Here is a 19,525-nt window from a genome sequence, read left to right as displayed (position 1 = left end):
GTGCTGGGATTACAGGTGTGAGCCACTGCACCCGGCCCCCAGTGACTAGATTTGAATCCATCTCTTGGGGCCTTATTTTGGGTTCCAGGTCCTGGGATGGGAGAAGCAATCCCCCAAAGCCAGAGGGTGGAGAGGGACAAAGCAGTGATTCCAATACACCTGGTCTCGGGCCGTCCCAGCAGGCCAAGCTGTCCTCAGGTGGTATCTTTTCAAGCAACTGCAAACACTCAACTTCCTCCAGAGAGTGGGGCAGGCAGGATATACAGGCAAATGCTGTTTTTCACCATGACGGGAAACGGTAGGATGATTCCTTATTTTAGAATCTGGGAGGGCTTTGGGATGGCTAGACTCATAGAAGGGGGCGAAAGAACTTGTCCTGGAGCTGTTTTTCTTTCTTTCTTTCTTTTTTCTTTTCTTTCTTTTTTTTTTTTTTTGAGATGGAGTTTCGCCCTTTTGCCCAGGCTGGAGTGCAGTGGCTCCATCTCAGCTCACCGCAATCTCCACCTTCCGGTTTCAGGCGATTCTCCTGCCTCAGCCACCCAAGTAGCTGGGATTACAGGCCCCTGCCACCACGCCCGGCTAATCTTTGTTGGCCAGGCTGGTCCCGAACTCCTGACCTCGTGATCCTCCCACTTCAGCCTCCCAAAGTGCTAGGATTACAGGCGGGAGCCACTGCGCCCTGCCCTGGAGCTGTTTTTCTAACAGGCACTCAGAAGCACCTCCCTCCCCACCCTCCTCCAAGCCTGGACCCACAGTATGTCTTCCCGTTTGGTCTACAGAAAGGATTCTGGGAGATAGCAGGATTCTAGGTGGAGGAAACTTTTTATTTGGCTGACAATCTGAGGGGAGGGGGGGACAGGGATGGGGAAAATTAATGAGCCAGACCAGGATGGAGTCCTTTGGGTAGCTCTAATCTTTCGTGCCTACCTCAGCCCCAGCAGGCAGCATTTCTCAAATCCTAGCTTTCAGAACCCTCAGAAATCCTAGCTTTCAGCGACCCTCCGGCCGCTGGGGGAAGGAGGGGTGACAGTCCCACCTCCTCCTGGCTCAGGCTGCTAGGAAGCTCTTCCCTGAGCTACCAATTCCTCCGCTGGCCCCTTCTCCCATGACCTCTGACGGGGCATCCAAAACTCAGAGCCAGGTTATTTATAGATAAGCCCAGAGGAGGTGGGGGAAAGGCCAGTGTTTACAAACATGGGTCACCTGAGTCTGAGCGGCCACGAGAGCGGTCTGGGGGAGGGGCGAGACTGGACCCTGTGGATCTGCGACCAAGGGCTCTGGCTCTGGCCCAACCCCACTGAAGGCGAATGGGGAGAGGGCCCAGAGCGGGCAGGCAGTGGGCGCTGCTCAGATGCTGGAGCACGCGGCCCAGGGTGTGGGCCAAATGCAAACTGTATGCAAATCGGAGTGCTCCAGGGGCGGCCTCTCGGCCTGGTGGGCCGGGGGCCAGGGGCCGACCGGGTCAGGGCCCGCCTGAGGGAGAGGCCGAGTCTCACAAGTTTCCTCCCCCTCACTCACAGCCAAAGAGGGTCCCGCAGAAAGACCCCGCAGTCCTTGAGAAAGGGAATTGCTCCGCAGTCCCTGCCCTGGCGCGCCCTGGCCCCGCGGGCGGCGCTGGGAAAGGGGTGTCGGGTTACCAGCGCGGGGGCTGTAGTTCGCCTCGAGAACCTTTGCTTTCAGCCGGACTCGGGGACAGCGCAGCGCCCGCCAGAGCCCTCGGCGCTCCCTCCCGCTCGCGGCCTCCGCAACCTTCAAGTGGGTCCTCCGCCCCCGGCCCTCCCCTCTCAGGCGGAGCCAAACTGCGGCCCCGCCTTTACAGTCTCAGAAAGGTCCCCAGACTGGAGGCTCTGAGGAAGGGGTGTAGGGAGTCGGGAGCGGAGACTTGGGGCGGGGGGCGGACAATAAACTCCCAGGCCCCGCCCACGCCCCGCCCACGCCCCGCCGGGGCCCTAATCCTGGACCCGGGATCCCGCGCGCCTGGAGACAGGGTCCAGATCTGCCTCGAGCCCCTCGAAACCAGGACTCCAGCACCTCTGGTCCCGCCCTCACCCGGACCCCTGGCCCTCACGTCTCCTCCAGGGATGGCGCTGGCGGCTTTGATGATCGCCCTCGGCAGCCTCGGCCTCCACACCTGGCAGGTAACTCCAGGAACCATCTCCTAGCCCCAAGGGGGACATTAAGGGGCAGACTCCTCACATCCCTCTCCCAGGGACTCTTCCCTAGGATTCCACTCTTAACTCTCTTCCTCTCAGGAACCTCCATCTCTGCAGGGAGCCCCAAGTTCCCATTCTGTCTCCTAGAACCCCCATCTCCATTCCTCTCTGGATGCCTCCAACGTTCTCCTCCCCACCTCTCATCTCCGAGCGCAGGCACAGTCCGGCAAAGCCTCCTTGGGTTACCTGTGTGCTGCAGTCCTGGCAGCCCGTCCCAACCAAGGCTTGGCCTCCCCACCACCCCTACCCCAAATGTGGGTACAGAGCAGGGGAGGACTCAGGCGTCTCAGAGCTCACAGTGATTTGGTGTGGTGGCTGAGCACCTACCTGCAAGGGCTTCCTGCTGGATGAGAGGGAAAGAGAGCCCGAGGAGAATGGGGCTGGAGGTTAGGGAGCTGGACACTGGCTGTGTGTAATATTTGCACATCACCTGCCTGCCAGATCTTACAGCCAGAAAAGCGCTTGATAGTCATCTAGTCCCACCTCCCACCGACTGCAAGAACCTTTTAGGTTGTACAGAAGTAATGCTTTTTATGCTGTCTTCATAATAACTGTGAGGTTGGAAGTATCCTCAAGTCCAGAAAAGTTATGACACTTGCCCAAGACCTCACAGCTAATAGGTGGTAAAGTCAAGATTTCAGCCTGTGCGCGGTGGCTCACTCCTGTAATCCTAGCACTTTGGGAGGCTGAGGCTGGTGGATCACTTGAGGTCAGGAGTTCGAGACCAGCCTGACCAACATGGTGAAACCCTGTCTCTACTAAAAATACAAAAAATTAGCTGGGCGTGGTATCGCGCACCTGTAATCCTAGCTACTTGGGAGGCTGAGAGAGGAGAATTGCTTGAACCCGGGAGGCAGAGGTTGCAGTGAGCCAAGATCGTGCCATTGTACTCCGGCCTGGGCAACAGAGCGAGACTTCGTCTCAAAGAAACAAAAACAAAAACAAATTAGCCAGGCATGGTGGCATGCACAGGTAATCCCAGTTAGTTGGGAGGCTGAGGTGGGAGAATCACTCCAACCTGGGAGGTGGTGCTTGCAGTGAGCCGAGATCTCACCACTGCACTCCAGCCTGGGCAACAGAGCAAGACTCCATCTAAAAAAAAAAGAAAAAAAGATTTCAGTCCATGTCTGTCTGACTCCAGTGCCTGTGTTATTTAAGCCTCTTATTGGGCCCTTGCCAAATTGCGTATACCTGATATTTAGGGATAGAAATGAGATTCTGTGTTTCTGGATGGGTTTGCCCCCAGGACCCATGTCCAGTGCTCTGAACTTATGCTCTTTTTGGTGTGGCACCTCTTTTGCTCCACAGGCCCAGGCTGTTCCCATCCTGCCCCTGGGCCTGGCTCCAGACACCTTTGACGATACCTATGTGGGTTGTGCAGAGGAGATGGAGGAGAAGGCAGCCCCCCTGCTAAAGGAGGAAATGGCCCACCATGCCCTGCTGCGGGAATCCTGGGAGGCAGCCCAGGAGACCTGGGAGGACAAGCGTCGAGGGCTTAACTTGCCCCCTGGCTTCAAAGCCCAGAATGGAATAGCCATTATGGTCTACACCAACTCATCGAACACCTTGTACTGGGAGTTGAATCAGGCCGTGCGGACGGGCGGAGGCTCCCGGGAGCTCTACATGAGGCACTTTCCCTTCAAGGCCCTGCATTTCTACCTGATCCGGGCCCTGCAGCTGCTGCGAGGCAGTGGGGGCTGCAGCAGGGGACCTGGGGAGGTGGTGTTCCGAGGTGTGGGCAGCCTTCGCTTTGAACCCAAGAGGCTGGGGGACTCTGTCCGCTTGGGCCAGTTTGCCTCCAGCTCCCTGGATAAGGCAGTGGCCTACAGATTTGGTAATGCCACCCTCTTCTCTCTAACAACTTGCTTTGGGGCCCCTATACAGGCCTTCTCTGTCTTTCCCAAGGAGCGTGAGGTGCTGATTCCCCCCCATGAAGTCTTTTTGGTTACCGGATTCTCTCAGGATGGAGCCCAGAGCTTGGTGACTCTCTGGAGCTATAATCAGACCTGTAGCCATTTTAACTGCGCCTATCTGGGTGGTAAGCTGTGCATGGGGGAAGCAGGACTAGCAGTGTGGGTGAAATAAGCCAGGATGTCCTTACACAATAATCCCCGGGGCCTTCGGGAGACCCACTTGGTTAAAGGGGAAATGAGGGCTGGAAGTCAGCTGGAGTTGCTGTCCTCTGTGACTCAGGTTTTTTGGGGTCCTATAAGTGTTTTCCAGATTCGTGAACATTCTTAGATGATTCTACATGTCCTCAAAAGGGTCCATCTGCTACATGGTCTAATAGACCAAAAGAACCTGGTTAAGGAGATTAGCAAGCAGCAGAAAGAGCCAAGGGGACTGCTTCAGGTCTCAGGGGGGCCCTGGGCTCGATGGGGCTGACAGGGCACGTATGTGCCATTCCCAAGTGCTAAGGCAGGGAGAGATGGAAGAGTGACTGGGTCTTGGGTGGGAAGAGGGATGGAAAGGCAATCTGGAAAGAGTTCCTGGAGGACGGAGGAGGAAGGGAAATCAGAAGTTTCCCTTTAGGTGAAGGGAAAGATAGATTGAGAAGGGAAATGGCCCTGCCAGGGCCTGGTGGGCCAGGCAGTTTGGGTGTGAGTCTGTCCACACGGAGGCCTCACCCTGCTGTCTGTTGCAGGGGAGAAGAGGCGGGGCTGTGTGTCTGCGCCAGGTGAGTTGCCCTTTCATCCTCCTTCAGCTGCTTTGACTCCCCCTCACCCTGCTGACCCCTTCCTCCTCTTTTCCCTTCAGCAGGGGTGCAGCTAGAGTCACAATCTGAGGGGGCCTCCTCTCTGCCCCCCTGGAAGACTCTGCTCTTGGCCCCTGGAGAGTTCCAGCTCTCAGGGGTTGGGCCCTGAAAGTCCAACATCTGCCACTTAGGAACCCTGGGAATGGGTGACCTTCATATGAAGAAGAGGCGCCTCCATCAGCCTTGAGAAGCAAGAACATGGTTCCGGACCCAGCCCTAGCAGCCTTCTCCCCAACCAGGATGTTGGCCTGGGGAGGCCACAGCAGGGCTGAGGGAACTCTGCTATGTGATGGGGACTTCCTGGGACAAGCAAGGAAAGTACTGAGGCAGCCACTTGATTGAACGGTGTTGCAGTGTGGAGACATGGAGTTTTATTGAGGTAGCTACGTGATTAAATGGTATTGCAGTGTGGAGACATGGAATTTTATGATCGGTTTATTCCATGAGACTAGACCTTCTGCCCCGCTGTGGCCTTGCTAGGCTGAGGGACTGACTGAGGGACTAAAAAAAAAACTTCTTGGGGCCAGGAGCAGGTGACTCACGCCTGGAATCCCAGCACTTTGGGAGGCTGAGGTGGGCGGATCACGAGGTCAGGAGATCGAGACCAGTCTGGCTAACACGGTGAAACCCCATCTTTACTAAAAATACAAAAAAATTAGCCGGGCGTGGTGTCGGGCACCTGTAGTCCCAGCTACTTGGGAGGCTGAGGCAGGAGAATAATGTGAACCCGGGAGGCGGAGCTTGCCATGAGCCGAGATCGCGCCACTGCACTCCAGCCTGGGCGACAGAGCAAGACTCCGTCTCAAAAATAACAATAATAATAACTTCTTGTTATTATTAACAGGGTCTCCTGTGCAGACCCGTGTAACACTCTAACTTGCAAATCCAGAAGCTAGAACAGCTAGAGGGTCCTCACGACAACCATGAAGGCAGGAAAGCAGGCAGGTGATTCCTCAGCCCCACTTGTCAGGTGAGGAATGCAAAGCCAAGGAAGGAAGCAACTGGTCAGAGGGTTCCCATTGAACCCCGGCCTCCCGCCTCCCCGGTCTCCTGCCTCCTGGTCCAGAACTCTGTCCATAAAAGATCTGAGGAAACTCAAAGTAGGATCCCAAGCCCAAGATACTTGGGAACACAGAGCAAGTCATTTCTCTCTGCCCTGCTCCCACAAGGGTCCATTTCAGGGGAAAGAAAAGGGAGGACCTCAAAACATCAAGAGACAGAGACTCTCACACAGCCCGGAGGCCTCTCACATCCAGAACAGAAACTTTATTGAAGCAAGAAAAGCAGCACAGGCTCCTCCCAAGGGGCCCCCCACCCTCACCCTCCTAGGCTACCACGCTCAGCAACAGAAGAAGGGACTCTTCCACTGTATCAGGACCTCCTCTCAGTCCCCGAATCCTCCCCCTGGGGCAGGTCCCCAGCCCCCTCTGCTTCCTGCTCCCTATGAACTAGCACATGAGCTGGGGAGCAGGGGCCAGACTCTCCAGAGGCCAGAGTCCTCACCCCTCCAGTGTCCTGAAGCCTGGCTCCTGATGATTCCTGGGTCCTCACAATCCCAGGCCCTGTCAGCTCTGGGGTCTCAGGGATGGGAGGCCCCAGGTTCTGGAAGCCGTTGTGCACTCGAGTGATGTAGTGACTGAGGACGCTGGCACCGTCGGGAGGCCGGGGTGTCCCTCCCTCTGCCAGAGTTCACCGCACACCGGCTACCTCGCTTTGCAGTCGAGATATGGTCTTGGTCAGCTCTGTGAGTCTGTTGCCCAGGTCTGCAGGAGGTGGAGTACCGAGGGGCCTTTCAGAGGATGAGCCTGCCCTCTACCCCTTTTACCCTTTACAGTACCCCAGGGGTTGCCCTATCCAGGATTCCTGAGGGAGAACTGGAAGAAGTGAGGAACGGGTTTGTGCGCTAGGGGTCAGGTGGGTGGGTGAAGCTGGGGCAGGTGAATCTGATCGGGGGTGGGAGGGAGGAGCTGAGGAGCTGGAAAGAAGGAAAGTCTGGGGGCCAGAGAAAGATGACAAGCCACGGGGAAAGCTTACTGGACTGGGTAGACATTTGTGCGTTCACCTGCCTGCCCTCTCCCGAGTCTACGGCCAGCCAGCTCACCCCATCCTTCAGGGCCCAGTCAGATCCCACCCCCTTTGTCCATTCTGCTACTCTATCCTTCTGCCTTCTCATGAGCCTCTCAAAATGACGTGCTCCTTCTCCCTTCAGGCGCCCATGGTGATTCGCGTCTCTCTTAGCTGCACTTCATGCCCACTGTGATGGTTTCTCTTCCTCACCAGACTGAAAGCTTCCCGTGTGTCCCTGCCCTACAGTGCCCCGTCTCTCCCTCCAAGACAGGGCCTGGAACAAAGGAGGCCATAGTGATGAATGTTGGTGGAACGAGTCAATAAGCGAGTGAATGAAAAAGGTGAATGAGTGACTGGGTAAGGGAGTGAATGGGAGAATAACTGAACGCGCCTGGAGGCAGGAATGAGCACTTACATGAAATGAGTGGGATAAATGCCCGGATGGGTCAGAGGGTAATGGAGTGCAAGGGGCATGCTGTGCAGGTTGCCCTTCCAAGGGCAGGGCAGGATGGGACCACATATTATGCAGGCTGAATGAGGACATGACGCTGGGTATGGGGCCTTTATCCCAGCTGAACAAGGAACAGGAATGGGGAGGGCTTGGAGGTGGGTGACAAACCTTTCCGCCGGGTCTCCTCGAATTCGCGCCGGGCAGTCTCTATGTAGCGCTGTACCAGGGCCTTGATGACGTGAAGGCGGTAGGATCCACACTCTCCCTCCCCAGGCACAGCCCCTGCCCTGGGATTGGCCTGGAATGGGAAGACAAGAGGGTGAGGGAGATTCTCTACCTCCAGCCTTCCTCTGATCACTGCCCATTTCCCCCCACCCCCAGGCAAAAAAGTCTGCGTAGACTTTTCTGTCCCTGACCCACCTAGCCCCTGGCCTCCATCTCACAGTGCGGACCTGGAAGGTAGAAGGACAGGGGCCAGAAGCTGGGGAAGGGCTGACGGTGAGAGGACCAGGAAGGGGTGGGCGAGGGCTGGGAGGCTGATGGTGTGGAGGGGGAGAACCCCCTACAGACCTGGCAGTACCTGAATTGGGAAGGCACCCTCATGCCAGGCCAGACTGGGCTGGGGAGCTCCTTGGATGTCCGGCCTCTTGGCTTCCTCTGTTAGGCCACTGTCAGCCATTTAACTGCCCAGTTTGTGGGACATTTACCTTTGGCTTCTTAACATGTTTTTTTAAAAAATGTTCAACTACGTCTTGGACCAGTTTAGGACAAAAAGGTCTGTCTGGAGATTAGTGGGTATTTCTAGCTTGGGAGGAGGGTGGCAAGGACTTCTGCTTAGGCTGCATGACACAGGGTTGGAAATTCAGGAAATGGCCAGAGCCAGGAAGAGGGAAAGGGAAGCCACGTGAGAGAGTAGGAATTGGGACAGGCTTTCTGGGGGAACATACTGGAAAGATAGATAAGCCCAGGGTATGCAGACAAATGGATGGTATAGACAATACAAGTGAAGCCTTACGCCAGGGCGACCAGCAACAAGCCGAGGAGGTACTCACAAAAGTAGGGATCGGGGGATAGTCTGGCTTCTTGGTTTTGCAGCAGGAACAGCAACAGCAAATGAACTGGCAAATTCTCCTGAGAGATTTCAGTGGTGGGAAGAGGTCGGTTAGAGGACAGGGAAATGGGGGCAGGGGCTGGGGATTTAGGGGGTGGGAGTGGGAGCTCTGAGGTCATCACCTGAGAAGGTAGAAGACAGCCTTCGAGGAGGGCAGGATGTTGAAGGGCACAGGCAGTGTCAGGCCCTCTCAGAAGTAGAACAGATACAGCTTGGAGCGAGCAAACGTCCACTCCACGTCAGCATCATCCTGGGAGCCAGGCAGCAGGGGGTGGTGCAAGGACCCCTTTAGCACATGGCCCTCCTGCCCACTCAAACTGTCTCTCTTTTCTCCACTCCTCACATCTTTGATTCTCCAGTGTGCCTATAATCCTAGCCAGCCTCTTTCTTCTCCCCAGACTTATCTCCCACCTCCCCTATCACCCGCATTTCTCCTGCCTGTCCCCCGTTTCCTCTCTCCCCACCATTGTCTTTCATCTTTCTGACATCCAGTTCCTGCCCAGCCTATTCTCCAGCCTGCAGACCCTAACCCATCCATTTCCTTCCCTCTCCCTCTCATGTTCCCGTTTACTTCTCTACAACACACTCCTCTGCCCAACCCTAAGGGGGAATGAGCACTAGACTTGGTGTCTGAAGATACTAATAGCATCACTAAGACCCTCATTTTACCGAGGAAAACTTGTCCAAAGCCACAAACAAGACAACAGTGGAGGCAGAGCATGACGCCACATGTCTTGCCTCTTTGCACCCTATTCCTCTCCATTCCTTTTTCCCTTCTTGTCCCTGGCCTAAACTGGCCTCTGTTTACATACCTCAATCTTCTGGAAGGAGTTGGTGATCATAGCAATGAGCACGTTGAGCAGCACAATGACCATGATGATGGTAAAGATGCCATGGAGGCCCGGCCTGCAAACTCGGGCACCAGAAACTGAGGCATGTCCACCACGCTGTGCTCTTCCATACCGAACATGGTCCAGAACAGAAACTGAAACGTCTCATTGAAACTGGCATGCCAGGCCAAGTAAGGAACAGGAAATGAGGGGTGGGAGAAAAGCCCGAGCTCACCCAGACACACTCTTTCCCACCCCCCAGGACCTGGCCAAGAGTGCCCACTTCCATGCAGCCCTTTGGACCACCTTGGCCAGTACAGACACGTGTGCTGTTTCTGAGCTCCAAATCTTATTCTTTCAGTCAACCAGTATTTACTGAGCACGCAGTCGTGTCACAGGTGCTAAGGATACATCAGTGGACAAGACAAGCACGTTCCTGTCTTCATGGCCTTATGTTCTGGGGTGCGGGAGGCGGGGTGAAATGGATACTACTTATACCAACAATTTAAATTTGTAGCTGGGTGTGGTGGCTCACGCCTATAATCCTAGCACTTTGGGAGGCCGCAGTGGGCAGATCGCTTGAGCCCAAGAGTTGGAGACCAACCTAGGCAACATAGTGAGACCCCGTCTCAATTTAATTTACAAAATACTTAAAATTAAAAAATTAAAATTGTGACAAGTGCTGTGAAGGAGCAGCCCAGGATGTTATGACCTAGTCTGGGGCTGGGGAAAGCTTCTTTGAGAAGCATTCAAGCTGAGCTCTGAAGGATGCGTGGGATTCCACATGTCAAAGGGAAGGAGAAGTGTGAAAAAGGGTATTCCCCAAGGCAGACGAGCTCTGGGCATCTGAGAAACTGAGAGAAGTCCGGCACGGCTGGTCTCAGAAGGCAGAGGAGAGAGAGGCTTGTGAGAGGTAGTTAGGGACCAGCCACCTCATGCAAGAGCTTGTAGGAGAAAAACAAAAATCCTTACCATGGCCTGTGAGCAATAGGAAGCTGTGAAGAGTTCTAAGCAGAGGGGTGACGCTGATTTACGTTGGAAAAGATCATGTTGGCTGCTGTGAGTAGAATGGAAGGGAAGTAAGTGAGAGAGCAGAGGTGCAGAGACCAGGTAAGAAACTGTTGTCATGGGCCGGGCATGGTGGCTCACGCCTGTAATCCCAGCACCTTGGGAGGCTGAGGTGAGCCAGTCACCTAAGGATGGGCGTTCAAGACCAGCCAGGCCAACATGACGAAACCCCATTTCTACTAAAAAATGCAAAAATTAACCAGGTGTGGTGGTGGGTGTCTGTAATCCCAGCTACTTGGGAGGTTGAGGCAGGAGAATCGCTTGAACCGGGAAGGTGGAGGTTGCAGTGAGCTGAGATCACGCCACTGCTCTCCAGCTTGGGTGACAGAGCCAGACTCCATCTTGAAAGAAACTTCTCATGAGCTAGGTGAGACAGGATGGGGGTTTGGAGCACCCTGGTAGCAGCTCCAGTGCTGCCTCTTTCAGGCAGTCCTTCCCTTCCCTACCTCCAGCAGAAAGTTCGCCAGTCACAGACCTGACCACATTTTCCTTCCTCTTGTATTTATTTGTGAATCCGTCTCATTCCCTCCGTCTCAGCACCAGTTCAGGTATAGATTCTCACAGCTTTGCACTGGTCTGTGGGCTCTGTCTCTCTTATTATTCTGTCCTCCACAGTGCATCCAGGGTGCTCCTTCTAAATGTGAACCTGACCTAATCTGTTGTACTTTGGCCTGTCAACCTTTAAATGCTCCTAACTACCCTCAGTCCAGACGTCTACCATACAACCTACGTAAGAATTTTAGCAAAATTATTTTTGATGCACTGGTCATGGTGGCTCACAACTGTATTCTCAGCACTTTCGAAGGCAGAAGCAGGAGGATCACTTGAGGCCAGGAGTTAGAGACCTTGTCTCTACATAAAATAAAAAAATTAGCCAGGTGTGGTGGCACACGCCTGTAGTCCCAGCTACTCAGGAGGCCGAGGCAGAAGGATAGCTTGAGCCCGGGAGTTCAAGGCTGCAGTGAGCTGTGATTGTGCCACTGCACTCTGGCCTGGGTGGCACAGTGTGACCCTGTCTCAAAAAACAACAGCAAAAAACAACTTTTGACTTACTTAGCAGTCACTCATGAATGAATAGCCCAGGAGGGCTTGGCCTTCCCTTGCCACTGTGAAGTGATGTCACCAGGAGCCACAAAGCAGGCTGGTATGAGTAGTTCCTATCTCTGGCACTAAGAGTCACAGTAAACTCAATTCCTTTAAGCTAACAGCCTGAAGCCAGGCTATGAACAAGAATTCTTTGTAAGAGCATAGGTCTGAATACAGCTTCCATATACACTGGAACCATGAGAGAGCCTTGACCAAGTGTGGGTCCTTTAGCATCATCGATAAAACTATCAGGCAGTTGCACTCATGAGGAATTTATGATTGGGCAGCTGCTTGGGAGGCCACCTAGAGCTCTCTGGCCTCCTGGAGAAAGCCCAAGCTTCTCACCAAGACCTCCCTGAGCTTCTGACGTGGGCCCAGCTACCCTCTCTCACTTCCTTTCACAAAATTCTCTCCATGTGCCAACCATGGGAGGCATCTTGCTATTCTCCAAGCGTACCTCCCTGCTTTGGCGCATGCCCCCTCTCTGCTCAGAATGCCCTATATCTTCTCTGAAGTCTGTAACCTTCCTAGCTGAAGTCCAGATTCTCTCTTCTCTGTAAAGCCTCCCCTGGTCATCTAAGACAAGAGGAAGGTGCTTCCTCCGCTGGGCACAATCAGTATAAACTCTCCTTTCTCACAGCACTTGTTGCAAATTGAGCTCATTTGTGCACATGGCTGTCTTCTCTATGACAAAGAGTCTGGTTTATTTCTCCTGCCTGTGCTTCCAGTGCCAGGAAACAGAACCTACTAAAAGAAAGTGTCAGTAAATAGGTATGAACTCAATGACAACAAAAAACCTACAACAACTGAATGACTAAGAAAGTGAATGAATTTTAAAAGTGAGTGAGACTGGGTGTGGTGGCTCATGATGACATCGTGAAATGCTGTCATCTCAGCAATTTGGGAGGTTGAGGCCAGAGGATTGCTTGAGGCCAGGAGTTCGAGAACAGCCTGGGCAACACGGCAAGACCCTATCTCAACAAAAAGATAAAAAATTAGCTGAGTGTGGTGGTGCATGCCTGTAGTCCTAGCTAATAGGAGGGCTGAGGTGGGAGGATGGTTTGAGCCTGGGAAGTCGAGGCTTCAGTGAGCCGTGATCACACCACTGCACTCCAGCCTGGGTGACAGAGCAAGACCTTGTCTCTAAAAAAAAGAAAAAAAATTTTAAAAAGTGAGTGAGTGGGCCGGGCACAGTGGCTCACACCTGTAATCCCAGCACTTTGGGAGGCCGAGGAGGGTGGATCACCTGAGGTCAGGAGTTCCGGACCAGCCCGGCCAACATGGTGAAACCCCGTCTCTACTAAAAATACAAAAATTAGCTGGGTGTGGTGGTGTGCCTGTAATCCCAGCTACTCAGGAGGCTGAGGTGGGAAAATTGCTTGAACCTGGGAGGCGGAGGCTGCAGTGAGGTGAGATCACGCTGCTGCACTCTAGCCTAGGCAACAGAGCAAGACCCTATCTCAAAAAATAAATAAATAAATAGAGTGAATGAACAATAAATGAGGGAATAAACAAATATATAAATTAGTTATTAGCCACATTTAGGAAGAATTGAGCACCCAAAAGAATAATGACTGTAATGGATTATCATATTGAGTCCATAGTGATATTCAAAAAAGAGGAAAGGCCGGACGTGGTGGCTCACGCCTGTAATCCCAGCACTTTGGGAGGCCGAGGCGGGCAGATCACCTGAGGTCAGTAGTTTGAGACCATCCTGGCTAACATGGTGAAACCCCGTCTCTACTGAAAATACAAAAATTAGCCGGGCGTGGTGGTGCAGGCCTGTAATCCCAGCTACTCCAGAGACTGAGACAGAAGAGTCGCTTGAACCCACAATGTGGAGGTTGCAGTGAGCCGAGATCACGCCACTGCACTCCAGCCTGGGTGACAGAGAAACACTCTGTCTCCAAAACAAGAAAATTAAACACGGTATGATTCCACTTATCTATCAAGTGTCTAGAGTAGTTAGACTCCTAGAGTTGCAAACTAGAAAGGTGGCCCCCAGGGGTGGGCGAGAGAGAGGAGTGGAGAGCTTGGTGAATGGGTGCAATTTCCATTTTGAAAGATAAAACTGTTCCGGAGACGATGACGGTGATGGTTGCTAAACAATGTGAACGTACTTAATGTCATGAAACTGTAAACTGAAAAAGAGTGGAAATTGTAAATGTTTATACTGGCCATTCTATATGAACTAATATATATTTATAATTTTTAATATTTATACGTGGTATATTTTCCCATAATAAAAGATGAAAATTAAAGCAGTTGGATGTTTAAAAAGAAAAGAAAGAAGCGAAGAATACACACCAGCTTTCTCCTGATTAGAGGAAGAGCCCCAAAGCTTCTATGGACACTCAGTTTTCTCTTCTTCTTGCATGATGATGAGGAAATCCTTCGTGGTTGGGGAACTTGGGCGACTTTGGCTAATGAGGAGCTCTGTGCCTTGAGCCCCCAGGGCACAGAATAGTAAATAGTCAGTCTGTGCCTCCAGCCCTGCAGTGTGAGGTTGCAGTCCTGTGGGCTCCACAGAAATCACCTGTATCAGGAGGCTCATGTCTTACCCTGTCTTCTTGCCAGCCTCGAGGACGGAGTCTGAGCCTCCATGGTGCACCACGCAGGGAGGACAGTGGACCTGTTCTCCATGGTCATGGCCCAGCAGAGGGGAAGGGCAGTTCAGTGAGTGTAGGCAAAAGAAAGAGCGATCAGACTCTTACTGTGTCTATGTAGAAAGGAAAGACATAGGAGACTCCATTTTGAAAAAGACCTTTACTTTCAACAATTTCTTTGCTGAGATGTTGTTAATCTGTAGCTTTGCCCCGGTCACTTTGAACAAACCACTTTGACCCAACCTGAAGCTCACAAAATCACGTGTTGTATGAAATCAAGGTTTAAGGGATCTAGGGCTGTGCAGGACGTGCCTTGCTAACAAGATGTTTCCAAGCAGTATACTTGGTAAAAGTCATCGCCATTCTCTAGTCTCAATAAACCAGGGGCACAATACACTGTGGAAAGCCTCAGGGAGCCCTGCCCTTGAAAGCGCCGTATTGTCCAAGGTTTCTCCCCATGTGATAGTCTGAAAAGTGGCCACGCGGGAGGAGAAAGACCTGACCGTCCCCGAGCCCGACACCAGTAAAGGGTCTGTGCTGAGGTGGATTAGTCAAAGAGGAAAGCCTCTTGCAGTTGAGAGAGAGTAAGGCCGCTGTCTCCTGCCTGCCCCTGGGAACTGAATGTCTCGGTATAAAACCCGATTGTACATTTGTTCAATTGTGAGATGGGAGAAAAACCGCCCTATGGTGGGAGGTGAGACATGTTTGCAGCAATGCTGTCTTGTTATTCTTCACTCCACTGAGATGTTTGGGAGGAGAGAAACAAATCTGGCTTAGAGACACATCCAGTCATAGTACCTTCCCTTGAACTTCCTTATGACTTAGATTGTATTGCTCAGATGCTCGTTGCTGACCTTCTCCTTATTATCACCCTGCCCTCCTACTACATTCCTTTTTGCTAAAATAATAAAAGTAATAATCAATAAAAACTGAGGGAACTCAGAGGCCTGTGCCTGTTCAGATCCTTGGTATGCTGAGCGCCGGTCCCCTAGGCCCACTGTTGTTTCTCCATACTTTGTCTCTGTGTCTTATTTCTTTTCTCAGTCTCTCGTCCCACCCAACTAGAAATACCCACAGGTGTGGAGGGGCAGGCCACCCCTTCAAGTGAGTGCTGAGGGACAGTCGGGAGCCTTGTTTGTTTCCTCCTCCTCAGAACAAACAGGAGAGTGCGGTGGGCAGATGGGAGGAGACCAATATGCGAACTCTGTGCTCAGCAGACTGTGGAGTTTCTGTTCTTGGTTGTGCTGGGGGTCTCGGAAATCTTATTCAACATTTTGCTTTCCTCCCCCACTGGTTGTCCTTTTCATAGACATCTCACCCATGATAGCAGGGAATCAGTCCCTCTAAACTATTCCCTAAGAACAACAAAAAGATTATGAAGGTGATGATGAGGGTAAAGAGGATGACGACAGACACCGTGGCATCACGAACCCTTACTGAGGGCTTCCTAAAGGCCAGGCTCTGAGCTCTGTGCTCTATGCAGCTGGTTTCATTTCATCTGCATAGTCTCCACATTATTAGTGCACATTTCATGATGATTTTACAGACTAGAAAAGGCGCAACGGATTTTCATGTGGCTTGTACCAGATCACGAAGTCAAAGAGGATGAAGTCCAATTTGAACCGGCAGTCTAAGTCCAGACACATGGCTTTTGGCCAGTCCTCTCCCTGCATCCAACCTGCCCTCTGAAATCCTCGTCACTCAGGCCGATGGCCCTGCTCACTGTGCCCTTCCCTTTGGGGGTTCCTTGTAGACCACAGCTAGACCAGTGGGTACCACAATCACTGTGTCATGTATAGAAAGGGCAGCTGAGATCACATCAAGGATTCCAGAAAGAATTGGCACAGGATCATTCAGGACCCATCCCCCACTTGCCCCTGTTCCTGGCTTTCCTTACAGCTCTCGACTTCCTCAAAGGAGTCATCAATTCGGAGTCTGGCTTCCATTCCTATTGAGGAAGCTGGAAAGCGTTTCAAAAATGCTCCTCCGATGTGCCTGTGGTTAAGACCTCTGAGCTCTGCTTAAAACTTTTTGAAGCTGGGCGCGGTGGCTCACGCGTGTAATCCCAGTCCTTTGGGAGGCTGAGGCAGGCGAATTACAAGGTCAGGAATTCGAGACCAGCCTGGCCAACATGGTGAAACCCTGTCTCTAATAAAAATACAAAAAAAAAAAAAAAATTAGCCAGGCATGGTGGCATATGGCTGTAATCCCAGCTACTGGGGAGGCTGAGGCAGGGACTCCTTTGAAGCCAGGAGACAGAGGTTGCAGTGAACCGAGATCACGCCACTGCACTCCACCCTGGGCAACAGAGCAAGACTCTGTCTTAAAAAAATAAATAAATAAAAATTACGAAAAAATGCGCTTGGATGGGCTTGGCAAACTTTAGCCATTAGCTCACGTACCACTTTGGAAGGGCATACCTTCAGTCACTTCACCCTTTAATCCCTTTGCTCAAGACTAAAGTTCTGAGAGGAAGTCTAATCGGCTGAGTTGTGTCCATGTGGGCAGTGCAGGAAAGGGTGCAGCGGGAGGCGGCTCCAGGGACGTCTTTGGCTTCCATCATGGGGGAGCAGGCGCCTGGATTATCCACCCTAACACATCTGGACAAAGGAAAACGAGGTTCTCTGAGGAAGGAGACATAGAGCCCAAGGAGCTAACCAAGAGACAAATAGTCATCCTGTCTTGTCATTTTCTTTTACACATGTGTGTACATTATCTACACTTATCACTTTGTTTTCTTTCTCTCCTTTAATTGCACCCTGTTGCCAAAAGTTAAAATAAAATGAAAGTATTGAGATAGCTCAGTAACTGACTTTTGGTCAATTGCCTTTTCATATAGTGAACAGCTGCCCAAACGACTGTCTCTGTCACTGTGCAAATTTGCAAGCGTTTGCAGGATCACTCCCAATCCCCCAACACAGGGCTGTGTTACAGCACAATTTAGTTCAGTGTTTTGCTCTCTGCAACAGGGAGGTTCTCATCCATTACAGGTTGCAGTAAAAACAGGGGTACCATAAGCAACCACCTCTTTCCTCAACGATGTGATGAAAGCAAAAGCCAAGTAGCTCCATATATCCAACTTAAAAATATAAAAATTTACGCCCGTGGGCTGCAGTTGGAGCTATGGCAGCGGCAGCTGTCACTGGGCCTAGCCCGGGGTGGGGACCTGGGGACTTCCCAGAAGGGCCCGATGTGGAGGCTCACGGAGCGTCGGCGGAAGGCGCACAGTATGCTAAAGCTTTACAATGGCCTCTCGGAAGGGGAGGCGGTGGGACTCCCCGCGGGGCCCAACCCCCTGGACCCCACTGATCTGAACGGGGCGCAATTCGACCCGGAAGTTTACCTAGACAAGCTGCCTAGAGAGTGCCCTCTGGCCCAGCTGATGGACAGTGAGATGGACATGGTGCAGCAGATCCGGGCTCTAGACAGCGACATGCAAACCCTGGTCTATGAGAAATACGATAAGTTCATCCCAGCCACAGAAATGACAAACAGCATAAAACTGTATGAGGAATTGCAGGAGACCCAGAATTTCCCAAATAACCTTGTAAAAGAAGAACAAAGTTGGAAGACTCACACACACACACACACACAAATATATATATATATATATATATATATATATATATAAAGTTGTGTTTTTGTTCAGTTGTAAATGTTTAGTAATTTCTATTGTGATTTTTCATTTAACTCATGAAAGGATATTTTTAATTTTCCTAATGCATGCTTGCGTTTAGCTATCTTCTTGCTGTTGACTTCTAATTTTGTTGCATTATGGTCAGGAAAATGTGGTCTGAACAATTCAATCGTATAGTGGATTTTGTTGAGACTTCTTTATGGCCTAATATGTGGCCAGTTGTTTTTTTTTCTTTTTTTCTTTTTTTGCAAATTTGCCACATGTTGTTAAAAGGAATGTGGATTATTTGTTTTTTTTAGGAGAGTTTTTATTTTTAAATAGATGTTTCTCAGTGTAATTGAAATCTAGCTTCAATTAACAATATGCTAGATCTCTCAAACCTTAGGATGTTAGTCAGTGTAACAGTAGACTGCTGCTGAGATGAATAAGCCCTGAACTCTCAGTGGGTTTGCACCCATAGCATAGTCTGGTGCAGGGCAGGGGTTCTCCTTGGGGGCCCTTGTCCAACAGTGATTCAGAGATTCTGGAGGTTTCCATCTTTTAATTCTTCCATCTCAGAGTTTTTCACTGGTAGCCATATGGATAGGAAGAGAGGGAACATAGCTCACACTTGCCTTTGATAACCTTGGCCTGAAGGGATTTCTTACATTCCTATTGGTGGAAATGCAGTCACATGGTTCAAAACTAACTGCAAGTAAGGCTGGGAAATGTAGTCTTTCTGCAGGTCCAGAAAGAGGAATGGTGTGAACACAGCATTGTCTTTGACACACTAAGCATGTGCTGAAGAGTTCTTACTCTTATAGGAGGTTTGTCTGTCCTGTGTCACTTTCTCAGTTTTTGCTTAGATAGTTTCAGGCAATGTTGTTTGGTACATTCAGCTTGATGATTATTATGTCCTCTTGGCAAAGTAGTCAAGATTCCCATCAGTTTGAATGAAAGTGTTTTACAGATAGGTCAGGAAATGTTAATACTTTAAAAGGCCCTTCTATTCCTCCACTCTACAGATAAGAACAACAGAGTCCTAGAGAGAGGAGGTCATGGGTCTCACTCACGAGTGGCAGAATTGAAACCAACATGGCAGTAACTTTGCCTTTCCCCCATCATGTTGTTCTCCCTCTATCTTCACTCTGCTGATTTCTTCACTTGCTCCATACAGACCTCCCAGTGCCAAGTGTATAAGTGTGTCCGGAATTGGTGGGTTCTTGGTCTCACTGACTTCAAGAATGAAGCCGCGGACCCTCCTGGTGAGTGTTACTGTTCTTAAAGGTGGCGTGTCTGGAGTTTGTTCCTTCTGATGTTCGGATGTGTTCGAAGCTTCTTCCTTCTGGTGGGGTTCGTGGTCTCGCTGGCTCAGGAGTGAAGCTGCAGACCTTCACGGTGAGTGTTACATCTCTTAAGGCTGCACGTCTGGAGTTGTTCATTTCTTCTGGTGGGTTCATGGTCTTGCTGGCTTCAGGAGTGAAGCTGCAGACCTTCTTGGTGAGTGTTACAGCTCATAAAGGCAGTGTGGACCCAAACAGTGAGCAGCAACAAAATTTACTGCAAAGAGTGAAAGAACAAAGCTTCCACAGTGTGGAAGGGGACCCCGGCGGGTTGCCACTGCTGGCTCGGGCAGCCTGCTTTTATTCTCTTACCTGGCCCCACCCACCTCCTGCTGATTGTTCCATTTTACAGAGAGCCTGAGTGGTCTGTTTTGACAGG

At 51.4% G+C, this 19,525-nt stretch overlaps 1 protein-coding gene across 2 annotated transcripts; it reads left to right on the top strand.

Annotated features, from left to right (window-relative positions):
* Window positions 1–1,569: 1,569 nt before the first annotated feature.
* Window positions 1,570–6,028, top strand: ART5 (ADP-ribosyltransferase 5). Of its 2 annotated transcripts, none has more exons than XM_063710899.1 (5): window positions 1,570–1,755; window positions 2,080–2,138; window positions 3,522–4,251; window positions 4,858–4,890; window positions 5,100–6,028. In XM_063710899.1, exons 2-5 carry the CDS (start codon window positions 2,082–2,084, stop codon window positions 5,153–5,155), a joined length of 876 nt encoding a protein of 291 aa, XP_063566969.1. In that variant the 5' UTR covers window positions 1,570–1,755; window positions 2,080–2,081; the 3' UTR covers window positions 5,156–6,028. The 2 variants fall into 2 exon arrangements, with proteins under 2 accessions (XP_063566969.1, XP_063566968.1); XM_063710898.1 differs by having other exon boundaries at window positions 1,625–1,755; window positions 4,974–6,028.
* Window positions 6,029–19,525: the final 13,497 nt, after the last annotated feature.

The sequence above is a fragment of the Gorilla gorilla genome, chromosome 9 (genome assembly GCF_029281585.2).
Source record: "Gorilla gorilla gorilla isolate KB3781 chromosome 9, NHGRI_mGorGor1-v2.1_pri, whole genome shotgun sequence".
Taxonomy (NCBI): Eukaryota; Metazoa; Chordata; class Mammalia; order Primates; family Hominidae; genus Gorilla; species Gorilla gorilla.
Note: the sequence above shows the minus strand (reverse complement) of the source record. Positions and strands in the feature narration are given on the sequence as shown.